Source organism: Lissotriton helveticus, chromosome 4_1 (genome assembly GCF_964261635.1).
Source record: "Lissotriton helveticus chromosome 4_1, aLisHel1.1, whole genome shotgun sequence".
Lineage (NCBI taxonomy): Eukaryota > Metazoa > Chordata > Amphibia > Caudata > Salamandridae > Lissotriton > Lissotriton helveticus.
Genome location: NC_136063.1, coordinates 786,651,226 through 786,671,592, shown reverse-complemented (window position 1 = coordinate 786,671,592; position 20,367 = coordinate 786,651,226). Strand labels below are relative to the sequence as shown.

Here is a 20,367-nt window from a genome sequence, read left to right as displayed (position 1 = left end):
TAGATGGATCAGTGGTTGGATGGAAGGATGAGGGAACGTATGGATGATTGGATGGCTGAGTGAAAGGATGGATGAGTGAAAGGGATGATGGATGGAGTGCAAGGATGGATGTAGTGAAATGATGGATGGATGGCAAAATGGGTGGATGCAGAGATAGTTGAGTGGATGGATGGGCTTGAAGATGGATGCATAGGTTTGGATATGGATGGGTGGACAGACGGAATGGTGAGACTGAACGATAGAAGAAAGATTGAATGGATGACAGAATATAATGGTGAAATTGTGGATATCAGCAGGTGGATGGAAGGATGAATGGATGGATACATGGATGGAAGAGACAAGAGAGCCCTCCTGGAGAGGGCTGTGATGGCTTGCTTCTATAAGAGATTTGATTTGAAGTGGGGGGTATTTACATTTTCTGGCTACTCCTATGGACGGAAATGTCCAGTAGCCTGATTAAGTGCCATTTGTTTCTACTGAACCAGGTTGGTAGATGACTTGACGATAAACCGAGAGGTAAAGTGCGCCACGCAATGGGTAACTTCGGCTTCGATCTCTAACTCCAAATGAGCGTCCAACACTAAATGGCATTCAAAGACTTATTTCTATTTTTTGTAAGATCAGGAGGACTGCCAAACATCCCCAGGAAGGGCCTTTATGAGGTGAGCCGCGCTTCAAAGCTGAAAATACATTATTGATCACACAGCATTGCTTCTATTGACATTTCATTTAGAACCCAAACGCACACACAATCCTCCAAGCCTTGGCTTCCTATGGAGAAGCGCTGAACGCTCCACACGCCTCGAAAATAATTGGCAAGTCATTTAGGAGCCCCCCCATCGCATCACAAGGAGGAAAATATCTATTTAAGCTTCAGGCATGCTGATTTCAAAGGCGTGCCATTTCTGAAGTGCGCCTCCATTAGCAGACACGCGGTAATTATGAGGAATGATCCACGTGTGCAGCAGCAGCAGCACACACAAGCTAAGAATTAAAAAAAAAACATATTTTCCAATTAGACTCCTCTTAGTTAGGCAATGCACTTAGTTGTAGTAGTGAATGTCTTAGTACTTGCTCCTGCATCGGGCTGTTTTGTGAAAGGCCACAGTCCTCTGGAAGTAAGGGCTACAACTGCAGCAACAGCCAGCTGGTAGTTTATACGGCAGTAGCAATTAAAACAAAGAGGTTACACATTGTCTAGGTAATTAATACATCTCATGATTAAAAATCCTTCCCATTCAGACATGTACCGTTCAGGATTGAAATTCCAATTGACGAGTTACAAATGGTTGAGACTGGGTCTGATCCTAAAGTTTTTCTCCATGCGTAAATGTGATTTGCTCCAGGAAATTGAAGATTTGGTCCAGACGTATCCATCCTTTAGATCTTGTCAATATTACACCTGAAGTTGTGTGTCTGGTTCTCAAGGTCACTTCAAATGTACTGTTTCCAGTTATGAGCTTCACAACTGGGTTTTGGTTGTACCAACGCAGTAGCTTGGAAACTATTGTCAACATTTGGTCACAGTGATCATTTGTATTAGGAATAGTCAGGTTCTGGATAACAGCTGCTGCCCAGATCTAGAAAGAGGTGAAGTGGTCCATCTGCCATGTTGATATCCTGAGCCTTTTATCCACTAATAGCTCCCTGCTTGATGAATCCACTGTGGGGATGCTGGGCGTAACCATGGCTCTCATTCCATAACACTCCATCTACCCTTATCTGAATGGTTTATTTTGATACCCTGGGATTAAACTGTGACATGGAACCCTAAGGGCTGGTCTTAATGCATTATTAGAAGAAATAATCATAGTGACTTGCAGAGATGCCCAGCCACATTCCTTGTGTAGAGGTGTACCTCTGTCTGACCTTGCTGGGCTTGTACCAACTGATGTAAAACAATGCAGTGTATGTAGGCAAAGTGAGCTCACAAATGTTGCACGTTGCCCCGAAATAGAGAAGCATTTTTCGATATTCTAAGCAGCATAATTCACAGGGGCTTTCTGATTAGTTTTTTTCTTTTAAACGCCTGTCCAGGATACCTAAAAATGTTGATTTTCCACATTAGGTGTTGAAGGAAAACTAAAATTGAAGGAAAGGTATGGCGAATAAATATCACGCTAGTCGAAAGACTTTCCACCACCTAATTGTAGCACTTTATGTAGGTTTTATTTAAAACCCTTTAAAGTTCAATACTGACACCAGTCTGCAGACTTTAAGATACATTTGAGCCTACAGCAAAGCTGGAAAGGCTTGGAATTCATTGCAGCCCTCAATGAGGGCACCCAAATGTAGATGTATCAATACCAGTTACAGAAAAAGGATCGCAATCCATCTAGCAAGGGTTTATCAAGACAGCGGCCTAACCTTGCATATCTACAGTTTCGGCCTCCTCCTCTTTTACGCCTTTGACCAAGAAATGTTTCACTCTTTCAAAAACAGTATAGAAAATTGATGGGAAATCACATTTTGTTCTTATAGCAATATGTCAAATCCCTTCCGTGAAGAAAAATCTATATCCACTTCTAAGGTGCATACATTTAGGACATGCCTATAGGATATCAGACACAACCAATTTGTTTTAACCTTAGGAGGCAGTTGTATTGGAGAGGAGCCGAAGTTAACTAGCTAATCCTCAAACAAACACAAAAGGCCCTGCATCTTAGAGAGCGGAGGTTATCTAAAGCTTAAGATTCTAAGCATTCCAAAAAACAAGTACTTAATACCCAATGAGAAACTCTATCATGTGCCGACAAAAGTGATGACCTAGACGTATTCATTTTTCTACCCTAACTAAACAAACAATAAGAAGTTATGAACAACTATTGGAGGGACAAACATGGTGTACAGGTGCCATTACACACCAATGAATCACACTTTGCATGCTACTAGGAATCCCTCACAGTACCCGGTGCCCAGGATTCCATTAACAAGTCTAGAGTATTTTCAGAAAGTCACCAAGAATGAGAATCCCCAGAAATCCTCTGCCCTTCAAAATGTAACTGCCAGGACTAGTTCATGTACACATGTATGGAGATCCCACAGGCCCTCCCAGAACCAACCATAGGAAACGAACAGTAAAGTTGTGAAATGGTTACAGAATACCTGGCCTTGTCCAACCACATCAGGGCCATCAGAACCAGCTGAGGCCCTGACTGGTGTTCTTTTATTGGCAAATGTGGTGTTATTGTGAATGGGGAATAAAAATAACAAATGAGAACTCCTTGTCACAGAAAAATGCAGGAATTCCCAGAAAAAATGCAACATCCTTTCAGAAGCAGAGGCTGGCTTCCATCTTTCCAGTGGGACAGAATCTATCCTAATCTAAGCAATGCACAAAGAACGAATGAGGATGCTAATGGAGTGTCCGCATTGATCTTTCTGGACATATTGTTCACTTCAGCAAGGTGCAGCACCCAGACTGAAGGATATGGACACCCTAGGAAAAGCCTTGGACTAGATCACCTCCTTCCTAAACAACAAGAGCCACATCATCTCATTACCACCCTTTATCTCTAAACCCCACCACCTGGATACCTGCGCCCAGGGATTCAACCATTTTATCCCGTCTTTTCGACATCTACCTCAGCCCTTTCCTGGGTGCATTCAATCCTTCGGTATACTTTCACTAATGACATGCAAATTACCTTCAAATTCAAGAACCTCAATGATAGCATGACATCTAAACTGGCGCAATGTTGGATTGTCGTGAAAGGCTTGATAACCGCCTATCGCCATAAGCTCAACTTGGACAAAATCAAACTACTTAGATGTGGAAACTGATCACACACGTGATCTAATCCCGTTCTGCACATGTAAGAGAAGGACCCCACAAACAAATGTAACTTCTAGTAATCATCCTAGTTGCCTCTATAACACCTGAACTGCAAACAGACACTGTAGTGAAATCCTCAACAAATATACTCAAAATCTTAAAACAGATTTCCCCTACTTAGGCTCCCTCCACAGAGTTCTAGCCACATCTCATTTGTGCGTTCTCACTTGGAATACCGCAATGGACTATAACTAGTAACCGAGAAATCTCTTCTAAATAAATTACAGTGAGAGCAAAACTCAAGAGTGAGGTGAATTCTACACTTGAAACCCTGGCACCATATCACGTCTGTCATTGCGACCTTGCATAGTCTCGCAGTGTCCTGTTGGATTATGTTCAAAGAACTGTGTATAATTCATCAAGCACTGTCTGGAATAAGACCAACATTCCTTTGACAAAATCTGAGACCCTCCAAACCAGATGAATGCTCAGATCCAATACATTTCCACAGCTTTAAGTGCCACAATTCAACAAAATCCAAATCGGACTGCACTTTTTCGCAGTCTACACGGAAAAGCTCCAGAACACTCCCATTCCAGGTAGGGGAAGTAGAAAAACTCCTCGTTTTTTGGATGGCCATACAAAATCAGCTATCTAAATTTTTTTGCGCCCCAACTGAATACTAAGGAATCTCCACAAAAACCTGCATCAACCACAAAACTAATGAACTCCAAAGCTAAACAGGATATTTCTTACTCCAGACATAAACGCAGCAATCTTTAGGTAAACTAAAGCTCAACTGTCACCATCATATAACCTTTAAGTATTAGCATACATACATGCATGCGAGCAGGGCTATGTTTCCAGACCAGGAATCAGGACCTCAAACACCTCACCCAACTCTTCCCACATATGTTACATTACAACCACACACTTCTGCAACACAACTAAACATGGAGGTTAGTCTGTAATAACACAATGAAATTAAAGCGCTACAATTCCGCTATTGTGGCAGAAGTGTGCTGTAGAAGTACCATTAATATACTATTACATTCTATATTAGAAATGTTAAAGCGTTTACTTCAGAAGAATGTACATACGGCATCATCAGTATGTTGCGAGGGTGGTATCGGTGAAAACTTCTTTGTTAATTCTTTCCTGACCAGCAGTAAGTGAAAGTGCTTTGAGTGTCTTGCCAATAAAACTCAAGAAGCGGGTAGTTGAATCATGGCTCTGTTGTTAGTGTAGATTGACCTATACACATGTCTACCTGGTAACGCTAGTTGGTGTCGCATGGAGTCTATTATTGTTTTTGTTTTTCTTTTAAATGGCAAGAAAGGATAAGGACAAAAACAAACTATCACTTCCTCACTACGATAAACCTATCACAAAAGCAGAGAATCTTTGAAGGAGAAACCATATGTAACAGAAAAATGGGTGACATTCTCAAGATAATAAAATAGTTTCACTCTGTTTACAGAGCATTAGGAGGAAAATGAAGAAAGTATACATAAAGAGAGTCTATAGCCTATTAGATCAAAGAACAAGCAAACCATACTATTGCACAGCACAGACCAATAAATTATACAGCCGAGTTAGGGTGATACTAATTTACAGCACAAAAAAAAATCATATAACATATATAGAATTCTAGATGAGTACTGAGACTAGCGGGGTTCTGAGTTACATCAAACAGACATTGGGAGCTAAGCTCAAGTTGTCTATGATGTTAGTCAGATGCCAGGTGTAAAACATCCCTGTTAATTCACTTTTTACCCAACTAAAATGCTATGTTATGTATGGCCCTCAAAACCTTATGTTCTTGCTTTCAACTGTTATGCAGAGGCAGAGAAGTAATTGGGGAGCCATACATAACATGGCCTTTCCTTCTTGCCTCAAATGTAAAAATAGAAAACAAGAAAACCTAGCCTCCTGCAACTCACCCCCAGCAGCCTCTAAACCTTCCTATTTACCTTACTCTGCCCTCCCTAAAGTGTTCTCTCTGCTGTGCAGGAGTGCTTAGAGCCAGGGCTGCACAATCAGACTCTCGGAGCACTGTCAGCACAGCCTGGAACTCCATTATCACGTGGCAAAAGTGGGAACCAATGTTTGTTTCCCACTGTTGTTACGTCATTGCGGTGAATATTCAAATGTAAAATCTGGTAATCATGACAGTGGTGCTCAAAAAGAGGTGTACACATCAAACAAATTAATCAGCCAAAGTCCTCTTCCATAAATAAACAATTAGAATACACTCCTTGGAAATTAGGGGGTCACCTCCACAGTGGGGAATCACCCTGTGTTTTTTATGTCCCCTCACACACCAAAAGGCCCCTTGGTGTCATGCTTCATCATCGGGGCCATCGTACCCCTCTACGGGGTACGGCGTGCTGCGACCTACGGAGACGCGGGAGCACTTGTATGGAACTATGTGTGATGTTGGTGTAAGTGGTTTTTTTGTAATGTGAGTGTTACGTGGGGTTTGGGGAATAGTGAAAGTTAAAAAGAACCTGGCTCGTGGGGTAACCAAAAATTATTTAATAAGCCCCCGGGCTGGTGCTGTTAAAATAGAGAAGATAGGAGGTTTAAACGCTAACAATGTACGGCACCTCCTTTTTGTGTGCGTCAACATGTTTCGGTGCCCGAGGCACCTTCTTCAGGACGGGGTGCACAAATCCCCACCTTACTCGCGTTTCTCTAACTATTACCAGACAATTTCTAATAAAAGTGAGGAAAAAATATTAATAGTGCAGATTATGTGCCTATCAAAAGAAGAGCGTTGTCTTTCCATCAACCTGCAAAGGAAAGGAGACAAAAAAATGTTTCTGGTGGTCTCTCTTTCCAAATCCAATGGTAAAATGTCCAACGGTTTACAGGTGACATACTACAGCCGTACTATAGTACTGTTAGTGAAAAAATATTTTCTTTGATAAAAAAGAACACACTAGACACACTAACATACAAACATAGAATACACACACTTGATGAGGAACTTATTAACTGGTGTTAGAAAACATCTTGTGGTCATAACACCCTTGTTGGTAAATGCGGAACAGGTAGAGGTTGTGTTTCTATCCCTATATTGTGAGGAGGAACGAGAAAATTGAAATCATGCTAATACACATTTGCAACATACTGTTTTGGAATTTCCGTAAAACCTCATGAGCCATCTTGTGGTCATAACACCCTTGAGGTTATAGCAAGTTCAGCTACAGCACGGTGTTGGTGACGCGGCGCTTTGAGTGCATAATCGGCTGTTGCCAGGAGGTAGCATGTCATGGAAACAATGCATTTGTCCTCTAAATTCGGACACTGCCTTATTCCTTTTATATTGTGTTGAGTTTCCTGTGTGATAAGCAATTAAGAAATACTCATTATAAGCTATGCCGTTTATAATGATTGAAAATATTGAAGCCAATGATTTTCTCCAGTATTTTCAATTATTTTCTTTAAAATTAATGCTCTCCAAACAGGCATTGGTAAAGCCAATAGCTTAGAAATTTTAACGGCAAGACCTATTGGCTTTGTCAATTCATGTCATTAAATCTGAATCTGGTTTTAGAATGCTCAGTTTTAGCTGCTGGTGCACTCTGGGCCATGGGATCGCTTCCCCTTCTCGATTTCACTGAGCATACAGGTCAGAGTACTTCTGTAGTCCTTGTCCCAAAACTAGTCACAAGGGAGGGAATGGAACCTGTTGCTCCTACAGCTTACTGGAACATGAGATTTCGGAAAGCACACATCTGCTGGATACTACAATAGCCCATGCCCAAGCCTTATCTGGTCGCAGAGACCAGAGCTTTCGGTATTTGGTGCACTCTGGGACACAGTGACCCTTTCGCTCCTTAATTTCAGAGACAACAGCGCTGGGGTGCTTTTACAGTCCCTGCCATTCCCCAGTGGATCAGAGAGGCAAGGGCTGAATTGCTGGGCCATGTTAGACTCCATGACACTGGAACCCTCGTATCTTGGGTTTGGCAGAGAATACAACTTGTGTTTTTAGAACGCTTACAAATACATTATTTTGCCATGGGTTTACATGAGCCTCTCACTGTGCAGTCGGTGTTATATTCAAAATCCATACATGGCACTAGATGCCAGTGGACCTTTAAGTTACTGTTTTCTCCTAGATACAAATCACCATCCTAATGTCCCATTAACAAGAACATGAAAATACTTGGGTTTTTTTAAAACCCTGATGCAGCACTATGCGCTGCACTCACGTCGCCGCCCTTCAGAATATCTCCCACTTTGGGTACAAGGGATGCTGTACATGCACCTCCCTCTGGTACGACACCCCACTGAAGGCATCCTCTCACGCCACTCACTCGGTCATCATCTGCATCACTGTGGACCACAGGAGTATGTCCTCCATCGCCCTCTGATCCATCCTGCAGTCCTCTGCCAAATACAACCCCACCAGACCCTGTTCCCAGGACTCGATGGTTAGTGTCCCAAAGGCTCTTTTAAAAACCCAATTTGGTTAAATTATTTGTTTTAAAAAATTCAACCATTAGCATTGGACGATAAATGTATTGCTTTAGTTTTTTAATTAACCTTTTAATCCATTCTTGTATTGTAAACATTGAGCATCCTAATACTTACAAATAGCATGCTCTGTTGCCTGGAGTGGTAAAATACTTGTGTGATTTTTCTAGCTCATCGTAGACAGCATTTTGCTAATCCTATACATAAAAGCTCTGCTATGAAATCAGACTTTTGAGATAGGCAGATTCAGAGTGTTGTTGGTGCTGTAGAAGCGCTCCAACAGGAGCAGCCCTCCACCTAAACATGGGACTTATCCAGAGTTCCTGCCCTTGTTTTGCATTATTTATGCAGGGCTCTGACCTTGTGGGTGTTTGGTTTTGACTTATACTGGGTGCCCCCTTGAGTCAAGACAAGGCTATGCTTTTCTGACAAGCTCTATTGAGAGCTAAACACATATGTCAGGAGCTGCTCTTGTTCATTCCAGGTTGGCTCGGGTAGCAATTTACTAATACAAAACTGTAATACTGTGCCTAGAGTGAAGTTGCAATTTGTCAGTGCTAGAAACCTTACAATGACAGCTATATTTGCTCAGGGTGCATTTCAGTTTGAAATAGCCATGTTTTCAGCGATTTCCAAAACAGAGATTTGTTTGAAGAGTCTAATATGAAAGGGTAAAGGTTCAGAGCTTCGGTCAAGATATGAAAAGGAAAGTCCACCTTTGATTGCTTTTTCTAAATCTCTGGATTATTGGCAGATTCTAATTGCCACATTTTAATGCTCTGGTCGTGTTATAGGACTTGACCATGTGGCGTAGGAACTGTGTTGGTCTGTGTTGGTTAAAGATCGAAAAGTCAGGACTACAAGGTGGGACAATCCGGTGTTTTGTTTTAGGCACATGTAGAAGTAGTTGAGAGACAGCATTTTGAATTATTTGTAAATAATGACTTGAGTGACTCGCAGGTGAAGGACATTACCACAGTCAAAATGAGATGTCACCGATACCTGAACGACGGCTCTTGGAGCACTTCTGGGCCAGGGTCCCTAGAATTTCCCCTAACATTCTCAGGAGGCCAAAACAACAGGCAGCCAACCTTATTCCCTGAGATTGAAAAGAGAAGTTGGTGTCTAGTCAAATGCCAACGTTTTTAAGGCTAGGCTTTAGCTGAGGGAGAAGGCCCAGGTAGTCAGGCCAACAGTTAGTTCTCCAGTGTTGTATGTTGTTTCTGACTATTATGACCTCAGTTTTGCCTCTGTTGAGTTTCAGGAAGCTATCCCTCTTCCACGTAGCCACTTCCGACAGGCGGTTTTTCAAAACTGGCCAGCATTGTTAGTGTGGTCATGAGAATGGGAGATGACCAATTATGAATGGATGACATAAGATACCATGTCTTTGCAACAGATCTGCAAGTGGTTGTACATATACATTACATAAAATAAAATGTAGGATTCCATGAAGACCCCTGCGGTACCTTATTTCAAAGTGAAATGTTTTTGTAATTTTTCAGCTAGGTGCGGATAGCAATTATATAAATATATATTTCATCAAATGTTGATGTGCAAAAAGTGAACACTAGAGGTTTGCTAAAGTGTGAGTGGAGCGGTAAGCAAAGAGCAGTTACCATAGCATGTTAATGAACGAATATTGCACTTCTTACAACCTATGTAAATCTTTTAACACTGCGTCTACAATAAACAGCCAAATAAACAACAATAACCAGCCAAAGCAAAACAGTCCTGGCAAAGAGTTCTTCAATGACCTGAAAAGAATGTTCAACATTAAAAGCTTTGCTTCCTTCAAAGAAGTCTAGCTTCAAAAACACCATGGGACACCTCATGTGTTAAAATAAAATTCAGTTCAAGGAGTACATCTAGGGCACTTTGTCGCGTGGCATTGAATAGGCTGGTAATATCAACATATCTGAAAGAAACGTACATTCCAGCCTCATTGACTGCCCATAACGAGAGATAAAATGAGAACAATTCTAAAAATAAAAACCTGAAAATATATCTTCACACCAGGGTCCTAATTGCAGAGAAAACCCGGCAAGTGGCAGATGGCGCTAACTGTAAAGACAGTGGGAGTCGAGCTCATCTCACGTGCTATCAATTTGCAAGAAGGCGGCTGGAATAAAGTGAGTTTGCTGTACTCGCACTTGTTAATTAGGTTCTGCAGTTACAAGGGCTGCAGTCCATTTTGTAGCTACAAATAGAATTAGAATCAACATTTGGAAGCAAACGTACCTGGGCATCGTGTACTGGAAGGCATCCAGCTGCTATCAGCAAGAAGAGTGCACTGTCAAGGAAAACAGAGAGGCTTAGCCTGTGGGTCGATTTCAGCTCCAGCGAACGCTGCACAATAAACAGGCTGGCGCGCGGCAGCCATTTTACAACAAGCCCCAGAGCATTATCCAACCAAGCATCGCAGCCAGCTTAAGGGCGTTTGACAGTTTTCACCTGTGCATAAGGGACACTGATGGAGTAACATATATTTTGATGTTTTTATTAAGTATAGCGTTTGAGCTTAACTTCTCCATTACGTTTACCTGAGAGTCCTGGCATCTGCTACGTTATTCTTAGTACCAACGCATTTCTCATTTCTTTTCACAAGTGCCTCCAGTGTGAACTGACATATCATAGCGAAGGTTTATTTCGGTGATGGATATACTGTTTTTCTCCAAGATGAGAAAAAATATCAGTGATGTGGCTTATAAGAGTCATTAGGGCACCACAGCCACAAAAACATGCTGTGTCAGAAATGTACATTTCTCAACTGCAGGAAAGCATGTGGAAGAACATAGGCATCACTTTTTAACTGAGTCAGTTCCTTCTGGTTATCATTTGCTGGAAGATGTGGATGAATAGTTAGATCCCCTGAGGTACATCCTGCACCCAACACTGCAGAAGAGGTTGCCATTCCAGCGCTAAACATAATTTTCAAGACATACCTTGTCTTATCAAGCCTGGTAAAAATGTCAGTGACTTTGCTGCATGCATAGGTTTTACACTTCGCAAGACCACTCCCTTGTAACCTCAAGCAAACCGAAAGGGAAAATATTTTGTAGGCACTCTCAACAAGACACTAGAAATATTACAGATGGAAATGGAAATTCTGTCAAAGGTTCTGTGCCAGACACTGACAGACTATTGGACAGCACTACTGGCAAAACCCTTTCCGAATTGCTGTTTGAGGTAAAAATACATACTCAAGTCCCTCGAGTAGCATCTGTGAGCCTGCATGACCTGGATGATGTGCTGTAGAGTGATTAGCATAAAAATAGCATATGGCAGAAGATTGAGGACAAGAGGAGGAAGGTGGAACCATCACAATTATGCCAAGAGACACGATAATGGGCAAATCAAAATACTCTTGCAAGAGTGAACCACGTTCAACCATCAGCTGTGCGATCACAGAGCTGAAGAGTTCAGCGCTCACTGTGTGAAGGAACTCCTCATACTCCTGATTATTCAGAAGGGCTAAAGAAGAAAACACTGACCATGAAGATTTGCTCTAAGACAACAACTGCTGTTTCTAACCCTTACCCAAGAAACTTCCCAGTACCACACCCTTCCTCCTTTTCAAAGTTCAGCAACCTTGCCGGTACCCCACTGGCCCCACTGTCACACAACTGCCTACCGGTCCTCTCTGCTACATTCATCTCCCTGAAAGACTCATCGCTGTTATATATTGATTGCAGTAGGTCACTAGCTAAGTAAGGGGGAGATGTAATGTTGTGACAGACAGTTCCTCTCCAAAGCTTTTGAGCCGACATGTCTTCTGATGCTTGCACTGTACACAGCACTGGTTGGAAGTAAGATGGTTGCAAAAAAGACAAGCTGCTGAGGAGAGTAAACACTGTTGCCGGCTGCTATTCGCCCTGAGGTACCACATATGTACAGTGTTTACAGCCTGTGTCTGAGCTTTGCATATAGTTGAATAAATAAGTTTTGTTCAGTGACCTGGATGAGTGTCAGTGTTTCACCAAGACAATGCACAATGAAGGCTTGCCACTTTGAATGTGCCAGTTTGATACAACTCAAAGTCTTGCTTGCTGCTTATTAATCCTGTACAACCCAACACAAGGCTACCACTTCCACATGTTAACAGAGCCATCAGGGCTTAACTGCTTGGTTCCAATTAATCACTGCAGATTAAACGATGAGTAAAAGCACTCGGTTAAAAAAATACATATTTTTGTCCAGCTGCTTTTCCCTTGTGACCACCTTAACACATAGGCATGTGTGAACCCCATTACCACCTTGACATGTGATTACTATACTGATTTGCTGATTTAAAGAAAAGATTTCAGAAATCTCTGAAGAAACCTTGTCCGATTTTCTAGCTTTTATTAGCGATTCACAAGTGAAGCTAATATATATGCTATACTGTCCTGTTGTATATATCCAGCCACCAAAGAGATATCTAACTAAGTTCAGCTTCCCCAAATATTCTTTAAAAAATGTATAATTATCCATCATTTAATCTGGATTTTTTCTGTGATCCAAAAGTTTCTAAAATTTCCGTAATTAGAGGCAATTTGAACTGTCTCTTCCTGCTAACTTCATTCAGTATGCAGATTAATAAATTTACATTTCTATTTACAAGACATACAGGATTAGCCTAACAGGCTTACGTAATATCACATTTGCCAATCACAAACAAATTATCAAATAAATCCAATACAATATTATCAATTAAAGTATACTTTCACAGGCAAAAACATTCAGCATATCCTTTCCGGGAAACATTGTTTACAACGCACGCGTTACAACGCGTGTCATTACAACACATTTTTTACATCGCAAAATCCATTACAAAGCATGTCATTACATTGCATAATCCATTACAACGCATTCCCCAAAGTAACGCCTCAGCGGAGTTAGAATAGGAATTGCGCTGTAATGGATTATGCGTTATAACAACATGCGTTGTAATGGATTTTGCGATGTAAAAAATGTGTTGTAATGACAGGCATTGTAACGCATGTTTTGTAAAGTGTCATATTCATCCTATCTTCACGCCTATACTACATCTTTGAAGCAATAATAACAATATGGGTACACTACCAAGATACTCTACCTCAATCTTCGTGAAGACATTTTCCTAATGTCTAAACTTTAACGCACATATATCTTGCTGTGATTTGTTATGTGAGGCAATCACATACAATATTGTATCATTTATTTGTTACTTCTACTACAAAGAGTGCTTCAACGTAAACTGTTTATTGGGTTAGCATACAGCGCACCATAAGAGGTTGCATGGACATGACTTTTTAAAGAGCATATCTTCAAAGCCTCTAGATGAGCGAGAGGGAGGGCTCAGAGCACAGCAAGATTCTAAGGTTTTGGATGTGACTGGGAATAAAGTGCCCAGCAGCATACTCAAACCAAGCAAATTAAGTCAATCAGATAAAAGATTTTGCTGATCTGGTTGGGTTGAAGGAGGAGGAATAATGACATGTCTTGACCAAGAACAGTATCCTGGTCTGACAGAATGTTCTGTGAATCAAGCAAATAATACGACTGGAGTTTTTTGGGGGGCTTCTCGTCAACTAAGGAATTTAAAGGCTGGTGAAATGTGATAACTTGAGTCCAGTTATCACAGAGTACGCATAGTAGATGGACCAACAATATCTTTTGGAGGCTGAGCTAAGCACTACTACTGTAAAAAAAAAATCTAGAAAACATTAAGAAATCCCAGCCTGCTATGCCATTGGTTACAGCAGAATCACACTGAGACGTGTTCAGCAGAATCACACTGAGAAGTGTTGATGTTTGTAGAAGGACTTTTTGAATCATAGAGTCCTCTTGAAAGCTTTTTCCTCAACATAAGGGGAACCGGACCCTTTCCTTCACCACTCTGGCAAACACTGCATTTCTCTGTAGGTATTTCTTAAACTGTTGAGCTCTCATTTCAGATATGACTGCTGAGAAATTGTAGACTCATTAGGACGTGTAACTCTCTCTCTTTTACAGTCACATTTGAGGCCTCATTATAGAGTAATACTTTTAGAGTTATATTGTGGTCACAATTGTATCAAATTATGCATTCTTTACAGGAACTACAAATACCACAGAATACCCTTGACTCAATGCAGTATTCCATTTAGTCAAACTATATTCAACTGCATATATTTCCCCATTATTCTGACGCAAGTCCTGGGCATAGGAACCAGATGTTCTTAGTGCTCAGGATGGACAGCGCTGTGCTGGAGTTGTTTCCTTTTTTAAGCTGGGAGTAAGCTTACACCAAAGGACTTGAGGAAAATTACTGCTGTGTTGCCGTGTGCGAGAAAAACAACAGCCTGTGGAAAGCGGAAAGCAGACGCAGTGCTTCACATTTTCAGGTGCAGCTATAGTGAGGAGACCTGTGGGGGGGGCAGAGTTGGACCATGTCAACTTTGGAGTTGAGGTCTCTTTCGATAGCCGCTTGTAGATATCACATAACACACTGAGATAAAGGTGAATTAGATTCAGTTAATTTTAATCACAAGAATGGATCCCACTCTTGGAAAACTCTTCTTTCTCTGATGGGCGCATAAATATACGAGTTCATGATAAGTGTTCCCTTGTGAGGGCATTCTGACTGGTGATATGCCTACTCTAAGCAAAGAGTGATCCAGTGATGAAACAAGCCATCAATGGTGATTGAGGGTTCCATGTACTAAGAAAGGATTTTACCTCTGGAAAGCTGAGTGACTTTCAGGCAAGTCTTCAGGTTCACAATATTCCTCTGTGTTTTCCGATATATTCTGGAGGACTTGCAGCAATGAATCCTCCTTCTCCCCGTTTTTGTGGACAGACGGTTACAAAATGTCACTTCTTGGCTGAGGGTGCTCTCAGGTGCATCACTTCGACACAGATCATCATTTTTGGTCTTGGAGGCTGCCAAGAAACATAGCTTTCTGATGTTTACAAAATGGCAGAACAATCCAACTTACATGGAGGTAACAACCAAAGCTTGGCAGGAGAGTTAACATGGGCTGGTGCCAAAAATGCCAACAGGAAAGATGAGCAGTCAACAGCTGAACTGCCTCAGCAGCAAAAGACCACCTGCAGAACACTAGGACGGTCGAAGGGCCAACTGTATTTAACCGACCAATGAAAGAGCAGCAATGCAAATAAATGTTCATACAGAGTTATGCTTAGGTGAAAAAGAACATATTCCACAACTGGCAGTGGTAAATGCTATAGCTGATGCCACACCAAAGCTGCACATTAGGCATCATTTAGGCTGCTTTGGTCCAGCGATACATGGGGGTGTTATGTATTGCAGCAGAGTTTGGAACTACCACAGATTTACATCTCATTTCTTCACAGTAATTTGGTGTAGGGATCCTGCCAGAGAACGGCTAGGGAAAAATGAAAGCGGTCATACATTTGAACATATATGCAAACTTGTATGTTGTTCCCCCAAACTCTAAAGCTGGGGGTAATACTAAGAGGAAATGTTATTGCATTATTCCCAAAAATAGCCACAAATTTGATGAAGACGTCATCTTAACTTGTGTGACTAGTTTGAGAGGACTCATGCAATAGAGGTGGGTGGATTTTAAAGAAGAAATAGTGCAAGGATTTTTGGCGCCCTGGGCAACGTATAATTTTGCCTTTGAGGTGATCCCACTCTCGTACATCTGAACACATGAGCAAACGTGTTTGTTTTTCTCTCAAACTCTAAAGCTGAGGGTAAAATACTGAGCGGAAAAGTTATTGCAGCATTCCCAAAAATAGCCATAAGTTTGATGAAGACGTCATTTAAACTTGTGCGACTAGTTTGAGAGGACTCACTCAGTCAGTCATAAACTTCATTCGGATTTACAAATAAATCCAGAATAGCACAAGAAAAAAAACCTCGCTTTACAGCCTACAATATGCAATTACATAACACCATTAACAATACAAGGGATTAAAATTGTACAGTTCCGGATAAAAACACATAAAAAGCTCAAATCCATTTTGTAAAAACAGAAATGCAAAATACAAGCAGAAATTCATTCAAATGAATAGGCCAAGAATAGGAAATATTGAGACCTCGGCATTTTGACAAAGCCTTGAGAGGACTCATGCAAGAGAGGTGGGCAGATTTTAAAGAAGAAATAGTGCAAGGATTTTTGGCGCCCTGTGCAAAGTATAATTTTGCCTTTGAGGTGATCCATCTCTCCTAATTAAAAAAATACAACACATTTTTAGGGCTTTTCTTGCATTCTAGCGCCATCAGTCAGAGGAGGTGATCTGAGGCTGAATGTGGTCTTACCACCTTATGGGACCATAGACTTTTCTTTTAAACACAGTTCATGGAATTGTATGCAAAATTGGGCACAACATCCAAAGTTACTGGCCAAGGGTTGAAATGGCAGACCTTGTAACTTTAGTCTGATTCTACAATGCGTCTGATTCACACAGTTTCAAGCAAGAGACTCCAAGCCAGGTCTCGAACTGCTTTAACTTTAATATTGCGCCATCTCCTGCTCCATTTCCTGTGCAGAGTATCACATTCCTAGAACCACAAATGCAGATTAACATCATTTCTTGAACTGTATATAACATCAACAAACAGTAAAATGCCTTTTAGAGCTATCTGCTTTTTTGCAGCTATATGCTTTCCATCGCAAACGCCAAGAAGACATACTTAAGCCAGAAAGTTTCCCCAGGCACAGGGCCAGTGTCACACCACAAGTTTCATATTACACCATCTTGCAAGCTGCACATAAAGAAAATCAGGGGGAAGGCAAGCCTAGCCAGCACTAAATAAGTCATTCAGCTACCTCGCACCATTAGACTGTGTAAACCTTTCACCACAGAAAAGATATCATTATTTTCTATGAAAAGAACAATTTGAGCTGTAAATTAAAATTGAAGTGTTCCAACAATTGGCAGCCTCTTACCTCCATATTCTGGCGGGAGATACTTGCTATTGAGATAAAACAAAACACAAACGCATGTTACGATTTAGAGTTCAAACAGCAATAAAAAAACAAGACTCTTGAAAAATGACTCAATAACATCTGCCTTCTATTTCGGCTCCATCGCTTCATGCATAATTTAAAGGCTACAGACATTGGTTATGTCAATTCTACCAAAAGTGAAGTCTTCGTAGCTCTCAAGTGCACCAGTTCTCAAGGCTAGCGGCTCATCCAGTCCAGGTTTTGTTCTTTGCTTTCTCCAGCTGTAGTCCTATTGATTCCATTACACATTCAGGACTCTATGGCCCATAATGCATGAAAGACTTGGACTGGAGGAGCCACGGCAGCATGGACCTGGGAAACTTGATAGTAATAATAATAGGGGGCATTTGTAGAGCGCTGAGTTACGCGCACCGGCGTGTCCCCGCGCTGACGATGAGAGGGCATAAAACAGAGAAATGAGGCTGCTAAGCGGACCAACCTATCTAACATAGAGGTGGGTTTTTCATTTAGCTCGAAACCTCGCTTCTGCTGGTTCCAAGCGAAGATCTACTGGAAGTTTGTTCCAGTGGTTTGGTGCTAGGTGCCTGAAAGATCTGCCTCCCATGCGAGCCTTCTTCACCTTGGGGATCCTCAACAGTCCCCCGCCCGCAGATCTAAGCGCTCTGGCAGGTTCATAAGCTTCAATCAAACTCTGCAGAGGTCGGGGTGCCCTGCCATTCAGAATCCGATGGCAGGTGCAGAGAGCTTTATACTCGACTCTGCTCCTCACAGGCAACCAGTGTAGTTTTTGCAAGGCCTGCTTCGAGGGCGCCCTTTTGGGCAACCTAAGGATCAAACGGATAGTACAGCTCCAGTGCTTCACAAATGAGAGGTTTTATATAGATTACTGATTAGTAATCTTCATTACTTTTGAGTCTATCTTCTCTTCCTGTTTGTTACTGAATTTTGTTATTTACCGCTCCAGCAAACACCCCTTGGCCATCTTAAATGGATTCAAGTTTGCCTTTTCCTACCATGACGCCTCTCTCGGAGGTACCTATCTTCTAATTCCTGTTGGACAACCTCTCCCCTCAGTTATAAGGTAAGGGGCAAGGAGTGATGGCGATCACCAGTAAGTAATCGAACTATTACCAGTCAGCCACGTCTTCGTGCATCGTCCTTGCTCAAAAAGAACCTCCGACCAGAAATTTTAACAAAAACGTGACACAGAACCGTGCAAACATTTGTGAAATAAAAAAAAGCAAAACTAGGTTCTTAAAGTTCAAACAAGTGAGAAGAAAAACAGAAGTTGCAAATACTGCATGAAATCTATAATGAAGAAAAATCTGTGATGGTGCAGCCCAACTGGCTTTCCTGCAATGTGTTGTGATGGGCCATAAGCTGATCATCCCACTTATACACCTCCTCTCATAGAAAGGAGGTTCCGAACCAGCTGATTAATAAACTGCTCTCCTTCCTCAGTTGGTAGATGAGATCAGTAATTTCAACAAAAGAAAACCACAATTTCTAGGCTAAAATTAAACAAAAGGGAATTGCAGAGGTGAAACTTCACCGTCTTGTTGAGGCGAGTGGGGCTCTGAAGATCCGCTGACTTCAATAGACTTGGTACTAAGGAAATAACTGATTATTCTGCTACAGAAAGGTGATTGAAAGGGGAAGAGGGCCATGACATTTGCACTAAATATGTGCTGTAAAGGTGGCCTTTATTAGCAATATGTTTAGCTGCATCAGGGGTTTTGGTATCAATGGGCCAGGACAAAGTGCAAATGGAAGAACTGGTGGCCCTAGCAAGATAGTGCTTGAGACCAAACCTGGGAAGTCCAGGAAGAGAGCTAAGTAAGGAATGCATTTTGCCAGAAGGCAAAGAGATCCAACAAAGAAAGCCCAAATCATGTGGGATGTGGGTGGGCAAAGAAAGTCCTAAAACGGGAGCAAAGTGCACCAGAGAGCTGTCCTATGTTATGCTCGACCATGCACTGCCAAAAGAGAAATTACCCTTTCTTACTACAAGAAACCCTGGATCATGAGCCGCTCAAGTTGACGTGAGTGTTTGTGGTAGTGTTGGCCATTTAAATGATCACTGCTGATCCCCCTAGGTAGCATAAGAACCCCTCTATAGCCCACTGGACTCCTGCCAGGTCCCTGCAGTCTGACGCGAGGCATGGGCTGTAAGTGATCCGTAGGTTACATCCAAACCCTCTTTGCATGAGTTGTTATGACCAAACAGGTAAATAAAAGTAGGAGAACACCTTGTGGCTGGAAAGTATGAAGGGGACCGCCAACCCAGGCCTTGTCATATTCTAGGGAAAACAAGGATAAGACTCAACAGACCCAAACTTAAAGACAACCAGAAATGTAGAATGTAGCGGAATAGGAACTTTAAGAGAATGTGACAACATGAAACCTTAAGAAGAGAGTGTGTTAACAAATCCCAATGCAGACTGAGCCATAGATATACAAGGGATTGTTCTGAGAAATGATGGTTCCTTAGATAAACAGACTCTGCACTGTTGTGTCATAAACCAGGCACCGGTGTGCTGATAAATTCCATAATCTGCACTGGTGGAGGTGTTCCTTCAGTAATGTAAGGACTTTTGGTTATTTCTATGCTGCTTGAGTCCTGGTAAGAGACATGAACTTGCCTGTTATCCAGAAAAAGATGTACTATCCTCTAATTCTTCATAATCTCCACCAAAAGATTACGTATTTTCTTTAAAATCCTCAGTGACAAAGGCATGGCCAAGATGGCAGAGGATTTCAACACACATTCTTACCCTAGACCTGGCCTGCCAGAGTATCACATATTCATAGCTGCCATCATAGTCTCAAGATTAAAAAAGCTATTTCCTCTGTGCTTCTGGAAGAGATCTGAAACTGCCTTTTCTCCAGGGTTCCTGCAACTCTGGGCGGTGACTCATTAAGCTCATCAAGCTGAGGTGAGAGTAATGCATGGGTAGTGGCCAAGATAGGAGCCCCCATGCGAGACTTGGCACGTGAGGAGAGCCGGTGTCACCAGCCCCTCAGGTTCTGATATGACGGAGGCATGGATGCTTTTCCAAGTGAACTGAGAGATGCTTCTAGGCAGTGCCTGCCCCGAACAGTGACTGTATAGTGGAGAAAAGGGTGGGTCTGGCAGGACCTGGAGGTTCGGCTGTGTGGTCCCAGGAGGTATCCGATCTGCATATCAGAGAGCAACCT

The 20,367-nt window shown here is 41.8% G+C and overlaps 1 protein-coding gene across 3 annotated transcripts in view; it reads right to left on the bottom strand.

The window, feature by feature from the left end:
* SLC35D4 (solute carrier family 35 member D4) overlaps nucleotides 1-20,367 on the bottom strand; it is a 570,185-nt gene that overhangs the window by 340,131 nt on the left and 209,687 nt on the right. For all 3 annotated transcript variants that reach the window (XR_013610546.1, XR_013610545.1, XM_078687423.1), the window contains 2 exons: nucleotides 17,149-17,174; nucleotides 10,505-10,556 (listed from right to left, as the gene is read on the bottom strand). Coding sequence is in view for 1 of the 3 variants with exons in the window: in XM_078687423.1 (XP_078543549.1) it covers nucleotides 10,505-10,556; nucleotides 17,149-17,174 (78 nt within the window). In the remaining 2 variants the exon portion in view is untranslated. The remainder of the gene's footprint in view (nucleotides 1-10,504; nucleotides 10,557-17,148; nucleotides 17,175-20,367) is intronic.